The sequence below is a fragment of the Pollachius pollachius genome (genome assembly GCF_949987615.1).
Source record: "Pollachius pollachius genome assembly, chromosome: 4".
In the NCBI taxonomy this organism is placed as follows: domain Eukaryota; kingdom Metazoa; phylum Chordata; class Actinopteri; order Gadiformes; family Gadidae; genus Pollachius; species Pollachius pollachius.
This window is the reverse complement of record NC_136937.1, coordinates 28389910-28410693: the sequence shown is the minus strand read 5'-3', so window position 1 is coordinate 28410693 and position 20784 is coordinate 28389910. Positions and strand designations below refer to the sequence as shown.

Genomic DNA, 20784 nt, shown 5'->3' with positions numbered 1-20784 from the left:
AAGGTCCAAAAGGTTAAATAAATACAGGACAGCCCGAGAAAAAGGAGTAAAACTAAGACAGGTGGCATGCAAGTGTGTGAGTTGTGTAAGCAACTCAGCAATCATAGGAAAAAGGTAGCGGTCGTGCCGCTGGCGAAATTAAAGTGACGCACGTCTCCGTGGGGAGCGAAGACGTCCCGACCCCGCCATGGGGTCACCATGGCGAACATCGGCGGGGCGAAGCAAAGAGTGGTGGGTGTCAGTCATGGACCTATTTAAGGGGTCAGTACGCGGTGGAGCGTTTAGCAGTTAAAGCTGTGCTGGGAAGGCGACGCATGTCCGGAGGTTTGGCCGCGCGTATATATATATATATATATATATATATATATATATATATATATATATATATATATATATATATATATATATATATATATATATATATTTATGCGGCCTTCCAACGTCTCGAATGAATTCACAATTACTTCCACGTTGACTTTTATTTTATTTTTTTTTACCTTTAGTAAAACACTTATTTTATTTAGATTTTTTTGAACAAATATGTGGTCGTGGCACACACACAAGGAACAGTTATAAACGACCGTCGCTCGATGCTGGGAATGTTAGACGTTCTGTTGTTAGTTGTGATGTCATTACCGATTATTACAAAGGCAAGGTGGTGTTGCAGAAGACGTGACGGTGACACGATAGGGCTCTACGTCACTCAGGTCTCCATGGACCCTTTCCGCAGGCGCCGTCGTGGGACCACGAGTGTCGCTCACAACACTAATTATGGCTCTGCTCCTTGTATGTATCAGTGCGCGATTCTAAGGCTAAACTAGTGGCGCTATTACGTCTACTAGTCGGGCCCTGTTGCCATACAAGGAGCAGCGCAATCATTAGCGTGATGAGTAACACCTGTTTTGGTCCTATGGTGACGCCTCATTGAAAAGGGGTTGGATCAAATGGAGATACAACTTGATTGGCTAGTCAGAAGAACATTGAGTTCAGACGCAGCTGAACAGAATGGCTTGTAAAATAAATTCTAAAAACTAATTTAAGCCAAAAATGGTAGCGCTGGTACAGCCTTATAACAGTCTTAGTATGGAAATTGTGAGCACTGAAGAGACATGGTAAACTAATGCTTTCTTTACATCCCACCCTGGTGAAATCTCCATAGTTGCGAGCTTGATAATGTTAAGAAATAAGAACTCTATTCAACTGATTGGAATCACTTGATGGTGAAGATTTTTAAGAAGATAAATAAATACTGAAAGTGTTCCTGTTAAGCAGCGCAGGTACATTGACCATAGAAACAGAGTCTTGCGTAAGACGTAACAGACTTTTACAGTGCTTTCACGTAAAAAAAACGAAATAAAATAAACCATATAAAAAAAACACAAACTATGGGTATTCATTTTAAATTTCCTTCCTACCTCAAATGTTATTTCTTTCAATATTTCCCAAATTATGATCCTTTTTAAAATAGATTGGGGGGTAATTTTGTGTAATGTCTAATATGGCTGTTTGTTGGTCTGTCGCACTAGATATTGCTTTCCCGCCTAAAAGCAGAGACAATATTTCACATTAAGAAAGGCCACACAAAATATCCTCCGAGCCCATTACATTCAATTTAGAAGAGTTTCAATAATTTATACACTAATCCTTCTCCAACAATTGCTGGTATGTTTTACAAATGCATGTTGACAAAATGTACAAAAAAAACAAGAATTTCTTTCCTCTTTTAGCTTTTTGCTTACAGTAGTTTTAACGATGAATGCGTTTTTTTAGACGTGTAACCTTCAGTCCTTATTCATAAAGGAATCATTTGAACCCGATTCAATCTCATCAGCATAAATAGGAGACGGTATCCTAACCAACCGTTTAGTGATTTGGAACTTCAACTCAATCACTCGCAGTAGTCAATCTGGGAGCAATTCTGAGCAACAGCATTTCAAATATTTTCAACAATATTTTCAACCGTTTCAAAGGACTAGGGCTGTTTCTCTGGACCCTTGTGAACAAAAACATCCTTCTCATCAAAGGTTAAACCACAACAAAAACCGTTATGAGCCTACTCGCCACGGAAGTACAACGATGTCTTCTAAATTAACCGACGCTTTAATAATATAATCACCCGATTGTAAGATCTATTGAGGCCGTATTGCTAAATAAGCTTCTGCTTTCACGTGCGTTATCACTGGCCAGCCAAATGATCGTTTCAAAACGACAGGGTGAATTTGGAGTAAATAGACATTCATATTTCTAAGCATTCATTGCACACATACTTGTGCGTGTAGTTAATGCGTTTGGGTCCACAACAATGCACATTGAATCCCACATTCAGGATACATTTTGGTTCAAAGTGTTGAATTTGATCCCGTATAAGCGTACCCCCCCCCCGCCCATTCTTACCCATCACAAGACCTTGGGGGCCCGAGGCCCCCACAGGCCCCCAGAACACTGCCAATCCCACAAGCCAACAGGCGGCGGATCGGAGTCCAAACCCTTGGAAATCACTCAAAAGCGTTTGCTCTTACATTCGATATATACTATAAGGTATGATGTGTCAAAGCAAAACAAAAACAACACAAAACAAACATAAAAGGCTTGATATAAATGGTGGTCAGGTTTCGTTCACACAGCAATGGAATACTGATGGTCAGGGGGTGTGAGGTTTCCCAAACTGTACGGCAAGGACCGGAACCTTAATGAGAGAGGAGACAATGTGACACGAGGATCTCTAGGGCGGGGACATAGGAGCAAAGGGGAGAGAGAGAGAGAGAGAGAGAGAGAGAGAGAGAGAGAGAGAGAGTAAGGGTCCCTCTGCTCTCTCTCTCTCTCTCTGTCTGAATCGTCCTCATCTCAGTGAGTATGAAACATCGCCACTCTGCTGTCGCTGGTTGGAGGCGTCTTTGCGATCGCTCTGAACGCTCAAACGATGGCGGAGGAGGTTCAAAAGGGCGATGGAGAAGATCAAACCCATGACTAACCAAACAAATGAAGAGAAACACCTGCACAAGAACTCTCTGGAAACCCACTGGAAGAACGCCGGGACCCCCTTGTGGCGACGGCGTGACAAAATAAACCCCCCCCAGAAGGGCAACGAGAAGGATGGAGGATAAACAACAACACCGTGCCAAGGTGGTGCGTCGGTCGAGACTCTGGGAACACGGACGTCTCTCAGGTCCGTCCGCAAGGGAGAGGCGGGAAAAGAGTCGGCTGTGGAAACTCATAGGAAAGAAAAACAACAACAACAACATGGTGGTCCACAGGAGTGGGCTGAATTCAGACAGGGAGTGACATGTCTCCCGGAAAAAACCGACTCTGAACTTCGGCGTGGCCCCATTACGACGGCGGGAGAAGGTGTGTGTGGTTGCCGTGACGACGCCCCTAGGAGGAGAGGCTAGTAGGAGGAAATGTCGGAGGAGCTGCTGCTGTTGCTGGTGGATGTCTGGGCCCGCTTGATGTACAGGTTGAGCAGCTTCATCTGCAGGAAAACAAACGGACAGCAGGGGGCGTCAGAGGCTCTGCCACCGCTTTAAACACCAGACAATACCTGACCTATCTGACTTAAACCATACAAGGGGAGGATACTTTTTACCCTGAAAGCAAGTGATTATTTTGGTTAGTGATTGTGATTGGAGACAAAACCGCCTAACCTAAACTAAGGTTTTAGAAGCTGTGATAAGACGTGTACATTCTTCATCCCGGCTCATTTATTGGTCGCAAAGGCAGCAGTCAATACAAATACAAATCAATATGAAAGAGTGAAGACCATATCAAAATATGAATAAAGTTAAACCTAGAATCAAAAATGTGAGTGCAAGTAAACACAAAACCATGGTATTTTATTTATTATTTTTGCATTAACCTCTCTAACATGATCTTTAACATAGTAGGCCAAATCTATTCCATTTTGTCACAGACACAAAAATTATGTTCATGTGTATTCCACATTCCCCGTCCCTATACCATGAGGTAACCTAGGCATGACAGGACACACAAGCTCGTACCTTGCTGCCGGTAAGCTGAGCCAGGTGTGGTTTCAGCTCCTCTCCGATCACAGAGTAGATGGCCACCAGGCAGAACACGCTAGCCTTGCGCACGCTGCTTTCCGTGTTGTCGTAGCCCTGCGTGGGAGGAAACATGGTTTAAAGGTGAACTGCAATGTACTTTTAACATTGAACTTTACTGGGATAGGCAGAAGCATTATTATAATTTTTTTTTTTGAATTATTGCTAGCATTTTTAGATTTGCTATGGTAGCCTATAATACAGAGTACACCCTGTTATAGTTGGCATATTAGCATTTGCACAAATTACATTTACTTTCATTTACGCAAATGCATCAATCAACTAAACTACTATAATCGATAGCGCTAGCATCGAAAGCAATAACATCAGTCGAGTCAGCATCAATAGCGGTATCATCAGTTGTGGTAGCATCCACATCAGTGGCACGAACACCGCTAGCATGAATATCGTCAACAACAATTGCCTTAGCGCGCTTAGCATTAGCATGACTAGCGTGAGCGTTTACCTGCAGCAGGCCGGGGATGACGTCGGGCAGCAGGGAGGCCAGGGAGTCCTTGGCAATGCGTTCGATGGCCCGGGTCTGCATCTTGATGGCGGCCAGGTTGATGGGGTAGTCGGCCGTCTGCACGATGGGACACAGCACCTTGATGCACTGCTCCGGGTGGGTGGAGCTCGCCAGGGTGGAGGCCGCCTCCTCCGCCGCCCGCACAACCTTTCAAAAGACAATGGGGGGGGTGGGGGGGGATCGTTGAGGCATTGCGGTCTCTTTTGCTGAATACTAAGATTAAATGGTTGCGTGTTAAAGAAGCTCATGTGGTCGCCTTCCCAGAGCAATGCAGAGCCATGTCTGGAAGGAACATTCCTAATTATTTGCTTAAAAGGTGACATCACACTCAAGGTTTGAGTGTGATTAGCCGCTAAGAAGTGGGCGAGTCCACCTAGATGTGTGCTGGATAGATCAGTCCACCATCGTACCCAGTGGACTGTAGCAAACGTTGCTCATCTATCCGTCATACACCTAGGTGGACACGCCCACCTGTGATGTCAGAAGAGCCCGATTTTCATAACGGCTTGTAACGGCTAATCACACTCAAACCTGGAGGTATAATCTGTCACCTTTAAAGAGCACCTATTATGCTTTTCGACTTTTATGACCTATAAACGTTGTTACAATGATTTATAGTCATGTTTAACCATACTAAAGTGTCAATTAATGACGTACATGCATTCAGCCGTATTCCCTGCTGACCGTCTGGGGTGGTTGTGCAGAGCGCTAAACACTAGGGACGCCGGTCGCCATTCACTTGTTCAAATTTCCGGGATTTATCTACGTAGAACAATCCGGATTTTCCATGTATGGTAATGCTGCAACATGCTCTTCCAGAAGGTAACCAATCACAACGGAGTGGGGTTGGCAGGAGGGGGGCGAGGGGGCGGAGAAGGACGAATCCGAGTGTTGACAGAATGCTGAAAGTGCCCAGACGAGAGGAAGAGTTTCCCGAAAATCTACACAGTTTTTTGTGCTGCGATTCATGTCAGGTTGCTCTATAGGAGTCATTAATAAGAAATGAAGACCAGAAAAGTAGTATAATAGGTGATCTTTAAAGAAGCTCATGTGGTCGGCTTCCCAGAGGGAATGCAGAGCCATGTCAGGAAGAAACACCCCTCATTTATTCCTTTAGGTTGTTGGTGTTGAAATAGGTGTGGTGCACTGTGGATCTACAGAAGTGGCCGTAGAGGTGGTTCCTGCAGGTCCAACCACCCTCTCTCCCAGCTGGACGTCCCCCGTGCTCACCTCCTTGTGCACATCCTTGTGGGCCTCCAGGGTCTTCATGATGGTGAGCTCTGCGTAGTTCTTGAAGCGCACCGGCTGGTTCTTCAGGATCTCCCTCAGGACGCGCAGCGCGAGTGCACGGATCGTGTGCTGTGAGGGGTGGACAAGGGTATTTTAAAATCGTGGTCGTTGAATTATCAGAATACACAATACGAATATAGCTAATCATATTTTTTTAACCAATGACTGCTCCCTAATAGTTAACTGCTAACTTGCTACTAGCTAATAACTAGCTAGCTACTAGCTTACTACTCACTAGCTCCAAACTAACAGCTAGCTGACTACCAGCTCACAACCAGCTAGCTACAAGCTTATACTCGCTAGCTACTGACAGCTAGCTGACTAGCTACAAGTTAGCCGACTAGCTAAAATTTTGCTGACTGCTAGCTAATAACTAGCTAGCTACAAGCCAAATACTCGCTAGCTAGATGCTAATAGCTCGCTGACTACGGGCTAACTACAAGCCAACAACTAGTTGACCACGAGCGAACTACGAGCGATGGCGGCGTGTGGAGGGGCTGCTCACGTCCTTGTCCCCCAGGGTCTCCAGCAGCAGCAGCAGGGTGGTCTTGAAGTGCTCCTCCCACACCACCTGGCTGTCCTCCCGGGCCACCTTCAGCAGCTCCAGCAGGGCCGCGCGGCGCTGCTCCGGCCCCCGCTCCACAGCCTGGCCCTGGGACAGCTCCTTCAGAAGCTCCCCCACCAGCTCCAGCTGCTCGGTCGGCCCAGCTGCACACACACAGGGACGGACGGACGGACAGGGAGCCAGACAGACGGGGAGCCAGACAGACAGGCAGACAGACAGACAGACAGACAGACGGGGAGCCAGACAGACAGACAGACAGACGGGGAGCCAGACAGACAGACAGACGGGGAGCCAGACAGACAGACAGACGGGGAGCCAGACAGACAGACAGACAGACAGACAGACAGACAGACGGGGAGCCAGACAGACAGACAGACAGACAGACAGACAGACGGGGAGCCAGACAGACAGACAGACAGACGGGGAGACAGACAGACAGACGGGGAGCCAGACAGACAGACAGACAGACGGGGAGACAGACAGACAGACGGGGAGCCAGACAGACAGACAGACAGACAGACAGACAGACAGACAGACAGACAGACAGACGGGGAGCCAGACAGGGAGCCAGACAGACAGACAGACAGACAGACAGAGACAGACAGACAGACAGAGACAGACAGACGGGGAGCCAGACAGACAGACAGAGAGCATTAATAAATATGACAGGACAGATTTTGCCATTCGGTCTATAATATGATATATTCGACTGTCTGAATCAACACATACATTTGATTTCTACCACAATATGGATATACATGTACGTGCATTGTATAAATACTATCTCTTCTGTCTCGTGGGAAAGCAATATTTAAGCCTTGTGTGACACACAAACATATAAGGGAATTTGTAGGTATGTGTGATTAAACAAGATCCCAGTAAAATGCTAGAATATAATGTGGGACCGAATGGGACTTTACCAGGGAAGCTCTTGGGCGGGGCCACTTTGTTTTCAACACTTTCTTGCCGACGGCCTGTCATGAATAAAAAAAAAAGATATTCAGTTTTAGAGTACAGTACATTTGGAACCTAACAAATAATTTTTTAGTTTTTCACATTGCTAAAACGCATTAAATATTCCAGAAACACGTCCATTGAACATTCCCGAACACAATATCCCTAAAGAAAATCGGTTTGGAGGAACAGAGTATTGACCGTCTGAGGCGTCGTCAAACAGCACCCCCTTCAGGGGGGTCTTGTCCAGCGTGCCGATGGTGTCCGTGTAGTTGTAGGGGTTGTAGTCGCGGAAGCGCGGGCTGGAGAAGGAGCGCGGCGACGGCGTGTTCAACAGGGACGTCTTGTTGTCCAGCGCCATGCGGCCGCCCTCCCCCACGCCGTTGCCGAACCGGGGGTCCGAGTCCAGGGACGCGCCCAGTCCTGACTGGGAACAGCAACCACAACGTGTTGGCTCAGCCACTGAACACTGTTTGTCTACAAATATGCAGACAATATATCTGTTAAGACAACCAATATGAATGTGTTCAATATCTCCAAAAACAAACTCTCAAAAAATAAGAAAATATATATGTAGCTCAAGAAATGTTTGAGCGTCTAGTCTACTAATACCTTTGCGAAAACTGAGAAAACACAAAAACACAAAAACATGAGATTGTAAATTTATCATTCACGTGACGAATTTACAAAATGTACAGTCCTAAATCGCGTCAATCTGAGCTTATAAACCGCAGCCAGCAGGGGGTGCTGTTGCTCACCAGGGAGTCCTTCTTGCCGTCGCGCCTCTGAGGCTCCATGAGGTCCTCCTGGCTGCGGAAGCGGAAGTTCTGGATGGCCTCGGTGACGCCGCGCAGCGAGCTGTAGATCTCCTCCGAGTTCAGGTTCTCGCTGTCGAACTCCAGCAGGCTGTCGTTGACACATACAAATTTCGTTATTAACGACTTTTGTCATGGATATGAAAGCAACTTGCTAACGCTAACCTAATTTAGTCTGTGTCGCGCAGACAAGCAGCCTAGCTTATCACCGAAACTGACCAATCACCAAAACGTTAGAATTTAGAAAACATGAGCGCATATGGCTGCAACTAACTTTAGGATTTTGTTTTGAATCCATTTCTCCGGCCCGAAAGTGAACCCCTGCACTAAGTTGTGGCAGACGTTTGCGTAACTTAATTTCCAGTTCACAGCTAATGCAGCCCTTCAAGTTAATTCAATCCCATTAATGCCGTCCCTCACTTAAGTTTACAGCTTTCTATTTTCTATTAATTTGGAAAGAAATCATCTCAATCTCCAAATCTAAAAATGTCTTCCCTTTTCTTGATACAATCAAACCTATTCATCCAAAAATAAACAAATTATGGCCGGAAATCTAGGCCACCCAACTCCACATCAATCACAATACTGTCCTGTAATATGTTCAGCACTGTTAATACTTTACCACGCTCTCTAGGCCCTCTCCTTAACCTTTAGAGCTACCGAGCAGTTGATGAAGAAGACACTTTGGATGTTCAAACGCTGGCCTTTTCGTTAATGCAATTGGACCGTCTGGGGTTCTTGGGTCATTCCATTGCGACCAGGCTGTATTAAGACTGAGCTGAACAACAAGTGACCTCATGATGCAGTAGTGAGCATACCGGGAGCACGGAAACGTGCATGTGCACGGACTGCAGCATGCATGTGACCCGGACACAGCGCATGACAAGACGGGACGGACAAGGCAGCTTGCTGAGCAGTAAGGCTCTATTGTTTTCTTCCATTTGAATGATTTCATTTCAATAATACACAAATTGATAACATCAAACCAACAGTACTATAATGAACACAAACCGATGAGAGAAACAGATTGAGGAGATGAAGTGCATCAGTGAGGGCCAGGGTATCGGCAGGTTTCAACTAACCCTAACCACTTTAGTTTAAGACTTTTGAATACATTTTGAATACCATTTAGAACGCAATCTAATACAGATTTCACTCCCAAAGTTGAATAGGAAATAGACTGTCCTCAACCTGAAATTTCTTTGTAAGTTTACACCCTCATTGAGTGCCATTAAGCAGTGCTGCCTGTCTGACAACAAAAGTGCCATGCCTGCGATATGAAGCCATCGCGGGCTATGCTATCTAACATATCTCATTTTTGACGCCATCTGATCACTGTGACTGAAATAAGTCTCCAATTTAGAGAAAAAAGGGTTTACATCCTATGTTTTTGCAAGCCTCCCCAAAACACTATGTGAACGCTGCACTCTGTCGCGAATGCAGGTGGCGTTCGTGACGCCCGAGGGCCTTCTGAGGCCCTCGGACATTTAAGACTCTTGAGGCCCTTTGAATACCTCCGCGGGTACCCTGTAGGACAGACGTGTGTGTGTGAGCGTGTCAATAGGAGTGGGTTTCTACAGTACACTCCTTCAGGGATTGCACTTCCTTCGTTTAAACATAAATGAATGTGTTCTTAGTTTTTCACCGCCCACGAAGACCGCTATCGTGGGACTGCAGTGTTGAAAGCCTCCCATGGGGTGACGACGAGAGGGGAGGGGGTGAGGTGGAGGGGGAGGGGAGAGGGAGGAGGGGGCGGGTGTTACCTGGGAGAGTAAGCACGCCGGAGGGCCCTGAGAGAGGGGGGGACGGCGGTGGGGGAGGTGGGAGCAGAGAGAGGGGTGGGGCGAGCGGAGGAGAGGCCCCATGAGCGACTGTTACCGGACGGGGTGGGGGGGAGGTAGGAGGGTAGGAAGGGGAGGGGAGGGAGGAGAGAAGGGGAGGGGAGGGAGGAGAGTAGGGGAGGGGAGGGAGGAGAGAAGGGGAAGGGAGGGAGGAGAGTAGGGGAGGGGTGAGGAAGGAGAGGGAGGAGAGTAGGGAGGGAGGAGAGAAGGGGAAGGGAGGGAGGAGAGTAGGGGAGGGGTGAGGAAGGAGAGGGAGGAGAGTAGGGGAGGGGAGGGAGGAGAGAAGGGGAGGTGAGGGAGGAGAGTAGGGAGGGGTGAGGGAGGAGAGTAGGGGAGGGGTGAGGAAGGAGAGGGAGGAGAGTAGGGAGGGGTGAGGGAGGAGAGGGAGGAGAGTAGGGAGGGGTGAGGGAGGAGAGTAGGGGAGGGGTGAGGAAGGAGAGGTAGGAGAGTAGGAGAGGGGAGGGGAGGGGGAGAGTAGGGAGGGGTGAGGGAGGAGAGAAGGGGAGGGAGGAGAGTAGGGGAGGGGTGAGGGAGGAGAGAAGGGGAGGAGTCAGGGAGGAGAGTAGGTGAGGGGGCGATCGAGAAGAGATAAGAGAGGGGCGGTCAGCAGGAACAAGAAGGAAAAAAAGAGGAAGACGTGAAACAAGAGAGAAAGTCATCGGCAGCAGCAGTAAGAGAGTTTGCACTGAGTGCTACGCTACGGTCTGGAGGTCGGGGGCCGGGCCCCTGGTTCCTACCTGGGGGAGAGCCCGCCGTGGGAGCAGTTGGTGGGGGAGGTGAGCGGGCTGCCTCGGCTGCCTGGTTGGCGAGGGGGAGTGGGCGCGGTGTGCTGGGGGCTGGGGGAGGCCTGCGACGGGGAAGGTACACACACAGTGTGGAGCCCTGGTCAGGCTAACGTCGCTTTAAAACAGCAGCATGAGAGAGGTGTTCCTCGCTTCTGGATGTCAATCACATGGTAGAAAGTACAGTATGTCCACTGATGGGATCCTTTAAGGGCGGACCAGTCAACATTGGCTACTGGCGGATATAATAAGAGTACCGCTTCATACGCCTTTTGTGAAGAATCACAGTCTGCAACAACAACGACCCAGTTCCCCCTGGAAAATTGTGGGAACGTCGGACCATGGACGTCCCTGGCCCAGGATTTGCTTTCTCCGATGGGACGATTTGGAAAAATTATGTTGAGGGTCCAATGGAGTGGATGCAGACCGTGATTGACAATACATGTACTCTAATCCTAATGGTTGGTGTGTGTGTGTGTGTGTGTGTGTGTGTGTGTGTGTGTGTGTTACCATGACGCTGTTGGTCCTTAGGTGGTTGTGGAGCAGCCTGGTGGTCCCGTCCTGGAAGGTCTTGGGCAGTGCCCCCAGCAGCATGCTGAACTCTGGGGTGTTGAGCTCAAACAGAGATATCAGGACCACCTGGGCGGCCTGAGACACACACACACACACACACACGCACACGCACACACGACACACACACCACACACACACCACACACACACACACACACACACACACACACATTATTCCGGTAACGTATACACATGACAGAAGAACACAAGGGGTGTACCTCCGAGTCCATTTAACTTACCAGTACTCCCATGGACAAATGTTCCCATAACCATTAAAAATGTGTTGGCGCTAGGGTACCTGATCACACTCTTTTTGTAAATGAAATCCATCACATGGAAAGGTGCAGATTTCAAGCACTCAGCTCTATGGGCTGAGATCAGGCTACGTGCTGAAGCGATGGCGGTAGTGCACATTGTTACGTCCTCCCCTTTGTAAACGCGAGACGAATGCTTGCATGGATCGCAGGTTTGCTTTGGGCATGCGTCGAACCCGAATTCCGACGTAAGTCAGAGGAAGAGGGTTAACAAGCAGGCGGGCCCACTGGCAGTAGGTGCGAGGTTCGGTTTGTGGATAATCTCCCTTGATAATCTTTGATAATCTCTCTCGTCCATGCTCAGACCTCCATTGCAAACCTTTCCTCCGTCGTCGTCTAACGAACAACTGCGAAGGCGTTTTTGCTCTGGTCCCTTAATCGAGCAATGAGATTAGATTAGAATCCTGTAAGAATTCTCATTGTTACCGTTTGACCACTGCTTTAAAAAAATTAGGATAAAAAAAACGCTAAACGCAAGATTACATGCACGTTAAGGAAAAGATGCACGGGCTGGATGAAAACACACCCGGGACTGTTTGCTTGCTGAAGGGGTCAGGCAGAGTCTCGCTGCAGCACTGGGGGGGGGGGGGGCGGGGGGGGGGGTTTGCGTCGTCCCATCGCCCGTTTCATCTCGCTGACAATGAGCGGCCGCAGGAGCCATCGCAACATAAAAACGGTTTCCACGGTTGTCACGGCATCATGGCGGCGGTTAGCCAGGTCTGTCTGCACGGCGGTTGGGTGGGGACGGGGGGGACGACGGGCTGGGGGGTTAGTGGAGGTTAAAGCTGGCAGCTACAAGCTGAGATCGGGTTGGGGCGGGGGACTCGGGCTGGGGGTCGGAGGTCGGTGCATGCCGTGCGGTAGCAGGGGGCCTCTACCTGCTTGCATCTCTCCTCCACGTTGCCCTCCCCAGGCAGAGGGCCAGCGGTGGGGGGGCGACACGAGAACTCCTCCCCTGACCAGCTCTGGAGACTCTGGGGTGTGTGTGTTATTGTGTGTGTGTGTGTGAGAGAGATAGTGTGTGTGTGTGTGTGTGTGTGTGTGTGTGTGTGAGAGAGAGATAGTGTATGTGTGTGTGTGTGTGAGAGATAGTGAGTGAGTGTTTGTGTGAGATAGTGTGATAGTGTGTGTGTGTGTGTGTGTGTGTGTGTGTGTGTGTGTGTGTGTGTGTGTGTGTTGGACCCGGGCCGAGGGGGAGGGAGTGGGGGGGGGAGGGGGGGTTTCGGTGAGCAAAAAGAGAGGAGGAGGTGGAAAGAACAACAAAAAAAACAAATAAATGAATGAACAGAAAGAAAGGAAGACGTGAAAGCAGACCAGGGCAAATAAAAAGAGAACTGCACACACAACTGAACCGAAAAGGGGGATAAATCCATGAAGAGAAATCTGGCGGGAGACCAGGTTTCCCACAGTTCCACAGGGGAGAAGCACAAACAGGGAAACAACAGCCAACAGAAAAATAACAGAGAGGCCACACATAACTGTACCTACTACACCTTTAAGTTCTCCGTTGAACATAGAGGTGTAGTAGGTACCCTTTGAGAGCTATTATTTGAGGGTCATTTCTTAGAAATGGCGTAGCTATCCTTCAGCTGTGAGTGAATGAAAGGTTCTGTGAGAAAATCGGGTTCTGGTCGACTGCGACGGCCTCAGTATGAGACCATTTAGCATTGACCAATCAGGGCGTCTTCCCTGATTGGTTCAGGGGGAATCCACCTCGCCAGCGGTTACCCCATGGTTGTGGTTACCACGCCCCCCCAGCCTACCTTGCGGACCTCGGAGCTCTTTGGCTCGGTGGTCCAGGTGATGACGCGGGAGACGGCGAGGCGCGTCTCGCTGGAGTTGATGAAGTCGGCGGGGTCCATGTGGCGGGCCAGCGCCTCCACGTAGCGCAGCAACGCCACCTTCACCTTCAGGTTGGGCGTCTGCGTCTGGTCCACGATGAAGCGCATCAGGATGTTGAACTGCTGCTCGCACGGGAACGACTCCCTTTAGGGGGGAGGGGGGGGGAGAGAGGAGAGACCTGGGAGGTCAGAGGCAGACTCGTGCAGATACAGAGACGGCGAGAGACAGAGACAGAGAGAGACAGAGAGACACAGACAGACAGACAGGCAGATACAGAAAGAGAGACAGACAGTCAGAGAGACGCACAAAGATTCAGGCAGAGAGAGAGAGAGAGAGACAGAGAGAGCCAGACAGACCGAGACAAAGAGAGAGAGAGACACAGACAGACAGACAGACAGAGACAGAGGGAGGGACAGACAGAGAGTCAGGCAGAGAGAGAGAATCACACAGAAACAGACAGACAGAGACAGACAGGCAGATACAGAAAGAGAGACAGACAGAGTCAGAGAGACACAAAGATTCAGGCAGAGAGAGAGAGAGAGAGAGACACAGAGGGAGGGACAGACAGAGAGACAGACACAGACTATGTTACGAGGAGGACCCCCCTGTCCCCTAGGGCCCCCAGCACCCACCGGGTGACGTCCAGGGCCTTCTGGACCTTGGCCTGCACGGAGCCCAGCAGGTCGGCGCCCATCTTCTTCAGCAGCTGGGTGAGCAGCACGAAGAGCCAGTCCTGCAGGTCCTCGTGGTGCAGGCTCAGGAAGTCCACCAGCGTCTCCAGGAACATGCTGAACACCTGGGGGGGAGACAGACACAGACGGAGAGACAGACAGACAGACAGAGAGAGACAGACAGACAGACAGAGACGGAGAGAGAAAGACGAAGACAGACAGACAGACAGACAGACAGACAGACAGACAGACAGACAGACAGACAGACAGACAGACAGACAGACAGACAGACAGACAGACAGACAGACAAACAAACAGACAGACACAGACAGACAGCCAGAAAAACAGACAGAGACGGAGAGAGAAAGATACAAACAGACAGACAGACAGACAGACAGAGATTGATGGGGAGAGAGACAGAGAACGACAGAGAGAAAGATAAGACTTTACAGGGTAGATATACCCCTGTACTACACAGGGTACATATATCTATACACAACAAGACTATACAGGGTATACATGCCCTATTCTATACAGGTTATAAACAACCCTATTCCTCACAGGTTATATAAACCCCTATACTACAGGGTATATATATACCCCCTATATATACAGGGTATATATATATATATACCGTGTAGTATAGAGGGTATATATATATATATTCCCTCTATATGGTATACATGGAACAGTGTTCTGACAAACATATGGAGACAATCTGTGTTATGGAGTATTTCGTGTTATGTCTAAATTAGTCTGTAATGAATATGATGAGGTTAGGTCTGTTATGTCAGAATTAGGAACAGTATAATATTATGAATGTGTTATGTTTGTTAAGTCAACATTAACAACAGGCTATTATTATGAATATGATGATGTCACGTTTGTTATGTCAACATTAGGAACAGTATGTTATTATGAATATGATGATGCGAGGTGTGTTATGTCACAATTAGGAACAGTATATTATTATGAATGTGTTACGTCTGTTAAGTCAACATTAGGATATTATAACAGTCTATTATCATGAATATGATGATGAAGATACGGCTGGCCACTTACTCTCTGTGTTAGTGGGTCCGTGGCAGCGCAGACGCATGCAATAGAAGAACACACTCCGTTAGTCAACACCTACCAGTTAGTTTGACGTGGGAGGACACTTAAAGTTGCTGTAGGTACGATTTAAAGGCTATTATTTGAGTGGTGATTTATTAGGAATGACGTAGTCATCAGTCAGTTATTAGTGAGTGAAATGCTTCGTGAGAATATCTCTTTGTAGATGACTGTGCCTGCCTCTGTATGAGACCACTTTGTTGTTGGACTGCTCCTGGCTAATTTCGGACCAATCACAGGCATCTCTTCCATGATTGGTTTCGGGGCATCGAACATGGCGAGGTGTGTGAAATGCAACACTTCTCAATAGTGGAGAAACGTAGAGAGGTGGGGAGCAGAGTGAGGGTGGACATTTCTTTGGTTGTTTAGTTAAATAATTGTGCTCTTTTCCAATCTCTCTAATACCCTCAATTGTTACCTACAGCAGCTTTAATTCAGTATCAAATGCTGTAATTGATGCATACAAAAAAAACTTTGCATTTGATTGACACAGGCAGAAACAATATAAAGACCGATCCAGGTTTACATGACAGCAACACGCTACAGCTTCACATGTCACGCAAAGGTGTTTGTCTTTAGCCAGGTACATGGAGGTCCTAGGGGGCGCCTGTTGCTAGGCGCTACATGAAGCCACTATTGGGAGTTTCACCGCAGGAGTTAAGAGGACGCTGGCTTCAGAAGCCCCCCACAGGGGACGCTCTGCTATCCATCCCGCTATGAGAAGAGTCTCAGCAGCTAGGGGTGCGACTCCTAGTTGAAAGGTTCTAGGTTGGATCTGTGGGCCTACCTGTGGGGCTTCTTGAGCGAGGGGCTCCTCGGTGACCTGCATCAGAATGAACTGGAAGTCACTCGGAGGATATTCCGTTCTAAGTGGACTAGAGACCTAACGTCCAGCTGGACAGTGTCGATGTGTGATATAACGGTTGCGCTCTGCAGCCATTCCAATGGTTCACATTTTACGTGCGGTCATGAGACATGTTTCTCAGCTTTCCTCCATCAAAACCCGAACCCCCGCAAACACTGCCAGAAAGACTTCCTTGGTGTGTTTTATCAGCTTGTGGTTTGGTTCAGGTTAAAGGGACGGAAAACACGAAGGCCGGACCCATCATGGACGTTCAGGATGATGTTAGGGGGAGACCAGAAGAGCTCAGGTAGGTATGATTACAGTGTGGACCCCCAGAAGAGCTCAGGTAGGTATGGTTATAGTGTGGACCCCCAGGGGAGCTCAGGTACATATGGTAACAGTGTGGTGTGGACCTTGTGGGGGGAGGGTCTTACCTTGCTATGGGGGTCTGCGAACATCCGGGTGAAGATCTCACAAAGCCTCTTGAGCTCAACACGGCTAGCGGAGGGAAAATAAAAATGTGGCCGATTTGTAAATCGGCAATTAGTTGACGACCAATGAGATCGTTGATCGTTGTTTGGCAGGGCAGCAACAGCAGCTGCACTAGAGCATATTCTGGAGCTTCATTTACATATGTTCAAGAGGGCAGGGTACTTCTTGGGTTTATTAAGGCCCTTGACATCATCAAGAGCCTAGAGTCAGCCTCCAACGTTTGTAAACGTTTAAAGAATTGTCTTTCCATGTGTATATCTATTAAGGTGATGTGCTTTTTTCCCCTCATCTGTTGATACAAAAAATTGCTTTTTGTTGTATGTAGAAACTGTGTGTGATGTTTTATCATGTGTGTTATCATATCGCTTTTGTAAAAGACATTTTAATCTCGAAAGGCTCTCCTGGTAAAACAAAGGTCAAATATAATAAAAAACAACACACACACAAGCACACCCCCAAATACACACCCTAACGTAAACACACAAACACACCCCGTCACACACACACACAAACACAACCCCGTCACACACACACACATACCCCAACACACACACACACACACACGCAAGCAAGCATACCCGGACACACACACACACACAAAAACACAGATTGAAGCATACCTCAACACAAACACACATACAAGCACCCCCCGGCCCTCTACCTGAACACCCGCTGGCTCCGCAGCAGGTTCTGCAGCCCCAGCAGACCCTCCTTGCGCTCCGACCAGTTGGCGCTGGCGCAGTGGTTCAGCACCTCCGCCACGTCCTCCGTCTGCCGTAGGAAGTGCCCACCGCCGCAGCTGCCGCTGGAGGTGCCGTTGCGCGAACTGTACGAGCGCTCGGAGCAGGCGCTGGACGCGTCGCTGTTGGCGTCGTCGTCAGAGTACACGCCCGGCGACTCGAAACGCCGCCGCACCGGCCGTCGCTAAGAGGGGGGGGGGGGGGCATGTCAGGCGACTCACAGGTCACGATGACGGAGGATGGGGGTGGGAACCCCGCGGCCATGCGTTTTGCGTACTACGTCACACGCGCACACACACACACACACAGACACAGACGTGCACAGGAGAGGCCAACGCAAGATGGGATGCAGCGGTGAGCGTTCTGTCCGCCATGTGGTGACCTTCCGGGGGTCCGGCATGCGATGAGGGGGGGGGGGGGGGGGGGAGGGAGAAGCAGGGTTTGTGGTGGGATATGAGTGAGACAGACAGAGAGACAGACAGACAGTGGGAATTCAACCATACAGGGTTTCGACCCTGTAATGGCAGTGCCTGGCGGCTATCACACACACACACACACACACACACACGCACGCGCGCGCATGCACGCACACGACTACGATTTGCAGGAGGACATCACGACGACACACACTGGTGTGCAGTACGTAGCAGCCAGGCTAGTGAGAGCTCAGCGGTGAGAACGTGCTTCTGCATGCAGTGAGGGCAAAACGATCTGGACGGCACGGAGAACTGGGCGGTACCTTATTCCTCGAGTCGCCTAGCAACTGAGACAACAACCGAGATGGAGGAGCAGGAGGAGGAGGAGGAGGAGGAATGGGCAGAGGGACGAGGATGAAAAGGAGAAAAGAGGAGTAAGAGGAGAGGGACGAGCAGAAGTAGTGAGAGGAGGAGGAGAAGGAGGAGGAGAAAGCACAGGGGAAAGTCACTATGGAGCTCGACCATTTGCGGTCACACACTCTGACCAAACGGAGAGCGGCGGAACATCGTTCATGAAGAGCTTTTTGAAGTCAGGTAGGGGAAAAATGACACTGGATGCGTCTCTAAATGTACCATCATCACCATCGTTATTGCAATGGCTATTTAAGATGAACCTGAAAGCCCTGAAGGGGTTCTGTGTATTCGAAAAGAGACGTTGAGGGAAAACCAAACCTCTCTAGCCAGAAGGTTTGATTGACGCTGGCTGGTGACCAAGAACAGCAAATAACAGGCAACTCATGCAATAGCACCGTTTAACCCATAGAGGGCAGCTTGAATCCATATTTACATCTCATCCTATGTTTTCTCTGTATTTAGGGGTGATTTTGTACCAAGATCAATCCATAGCAATACTATGTCACCCTTTTGACGTTTCATCTATAATACGGTGCGTAAAGTTTTGGCTTTCTTCTAACGCAGTGATATATAAAGACTATCCTTATCCATCACTACATGGCTTTTCGTACAAAACGGTTATTTCGGTTTTTAAAACAGTGTTATATAAAGACTATCCTTAAGGACCAGGATCAACCCCTAGCCCTCCTAAGTTCCACAGTACATGGCTTCTTATCTACACTACGATACGATGATACAATATGTAACAACTACATGGCTTCTCATCTACACTACGATACGATGATAAATATGTAACAACTACATGATTCTCATCTACACTACGATGATACAATATGTAACAACTACATGGCTTCTCATCTACCCTACGATACTACAATATGTAACAACTGCATGGCTTCTCATCTACACTACGATAATACAATATGTAACAACTACTAGGCTTCTCATCTATCCTATGATGATACAATATGTAACAACTACATGGCTTCTCATCTGATAAACAATCTGTAACAACTACATGGCTTCTCATCTACACCACGATAATACAATATGTAACAACTACTAGGCTTCTCATCTATCCTATGATGATACAATATGTAACAACTACATGGCTTCTCATCTACACTACGATAATACAATATGTAACAACTACATAGCTTCTCATCTATCCTATGATGATACAATATGTAACAACTACATGGCTTCTCATCTGATAATACAATACGTAACAACCACATGGCTTCTCATCTACACCAAGATAATACAATATGTAACAACTACATGGCTTCTCATCTGATAAACAATATGTAACAACTACATGGCTTCTCATCTGATAAACAATATGTAACAACTACATGGCTTCTCATCTACACCACGATAATACAATATGTAACAACTACATGGCTTCTCATCTGATAAACAATATGTAACAACCACATGGCTTCTCATCTACACCACGATAATACAATATGTAACAACTACATGGCTTCTCATCTGATAAACAATATGTAACAACTACATGGCTTCTCATCTGATAAACAATATGTAACAACTACATGGCTTCTCATCTACACCACGATAATACAATATGTAACAACTACATGGCTTCTCATCTGATAAACAATATGTAACAACCACATGGCTTCTCATCTACACCACGATAATACAATATGTAACAACTACATGGCTTCTCATCTGATAAACAATATGTAACAACTACATGGCTTCTCATCTGATAAACAATATGTAACAACTACATGGCTTCTCATCTACACCACGATAATACAATATGTAACAACTACATGGCTTCTCATCTGATAAACAATATGTAACAACTACATGGCTTCTCATCTACACGGCGGTGTCTCAGGGTCCAGTGTCCCCCGGGGGCGCCTCATTCTCACCAGGGCGTCGGCCACGGCCGCCTCCACCTCCGTCCCCGTGTCCAGGATCTTCATGGCTTGGACGGACGCCGAGATGCGGGCCTGGTGCGACAGCCGGTCTGAGGGCAGGGGTCACAGACGCCAGGGTCAAAGGTCAGATAGGGGCGGCTTTGATGTGGTCATGGATACGGGCGCAAAATCAAAGTGCTGAGCAGATGACGAATACTGTTTTGAGGCCTTTGAGGGGTGCAGAAGGTTAATAACAACGTTAAACATACTCGTCTTTGGATGAATATTAATGAATAAATATGAATATTCACAAATGATCCATTTGAGGTCGGAGGTGACCTGGTGTTTTCAAAATGAAACAAAAGAGTCAAGCACGGTTTCAAAATAAAGAATGAAAATATGCAAAACAAAAACAAAACACAAATTCACTCTAATGAGCAAAAAAAATAATAGCGTAACATTCTCAGCAAACTGTAATACAAGCATAAAAATGTCCGTACAATCATTTCCACATTTCACAGCAGACTCCCTCTTTTGTCTTCGCCCCTTTAAGGGGAGCAGACCATACTGCACCATCAGAATACACCATGTTACAGCCCATTTTGACTGAAGCTCTATATTTCTAAAATGTGAAATGAAAGGTAAA

The 20784-nt window shown here is 47.9% G+C and overlaps 1 protein-coding gene across 1 annotated transcript in view; it reads right to left on the bottom strand.

Annotated features, from left to right (window-relative positions):
- Window positions 1–464: 464 nt before the first annotated feature.
- LOC307074733 (CLIP-associating protein 1-B-like) overlaps window positions 465–20784 on the bottom strand; it is a 53877-nt gene continuing 33557 nt past the window's right edge. The window contains exons 21-36 of the mRNA XM_079735005.1: window positions 20151–20248; window positions 18156–18179; window positions 17338–17600; window positions 16619–16682; window positions 14189–14352; window positions 13478–13700; window positions 11339–11476; window positions 10784–10893; window positions 8149–8296; window positions 7592–7817; window positions 7357–7410; window positions 6377–6579; window positions 5812–5940; window positions 4522–4728; window positions 3996–4112; window positions 465–3469 (exon numbers count right to left, since the gene is read on the bottom strand). Of these exons, the coding sequence (XP_079591131.1) occupies window positions 3386–3469; window positions 3996–4112; window positions 4522–4728; window positions 5812–5940; window positions 6377–6579; window positions 7357–7410; window positions 7592–7817; window positions 8149–8296; window positions 10784–10893; window positions 11339–11476; window positions 13478–13700; window positions 14189–14352; window positions 16619–16682; window positions 17338–17600; window positions 18156–18179; window positions 20151–20248 (2252 nt within the window). The 3' untranslated portion in view covers window positions 465–3385. The remainder of the gene's footprint in view (window positions 3470–3995; window positions 4113–4521; window positions 4729–5811; window positions 5941–6376; window positions 6580–7356; window positions 7411–7591; window positions 7818–8148; window positions 8297–10783; window positions 10894–11338; window positions 11477–13477; window positions 13701–14188; window positions 14353–16618; window positions 16683–17337; window positions 17601–18155; window positions 18180–20150; window positions 20249–20784) is intronic.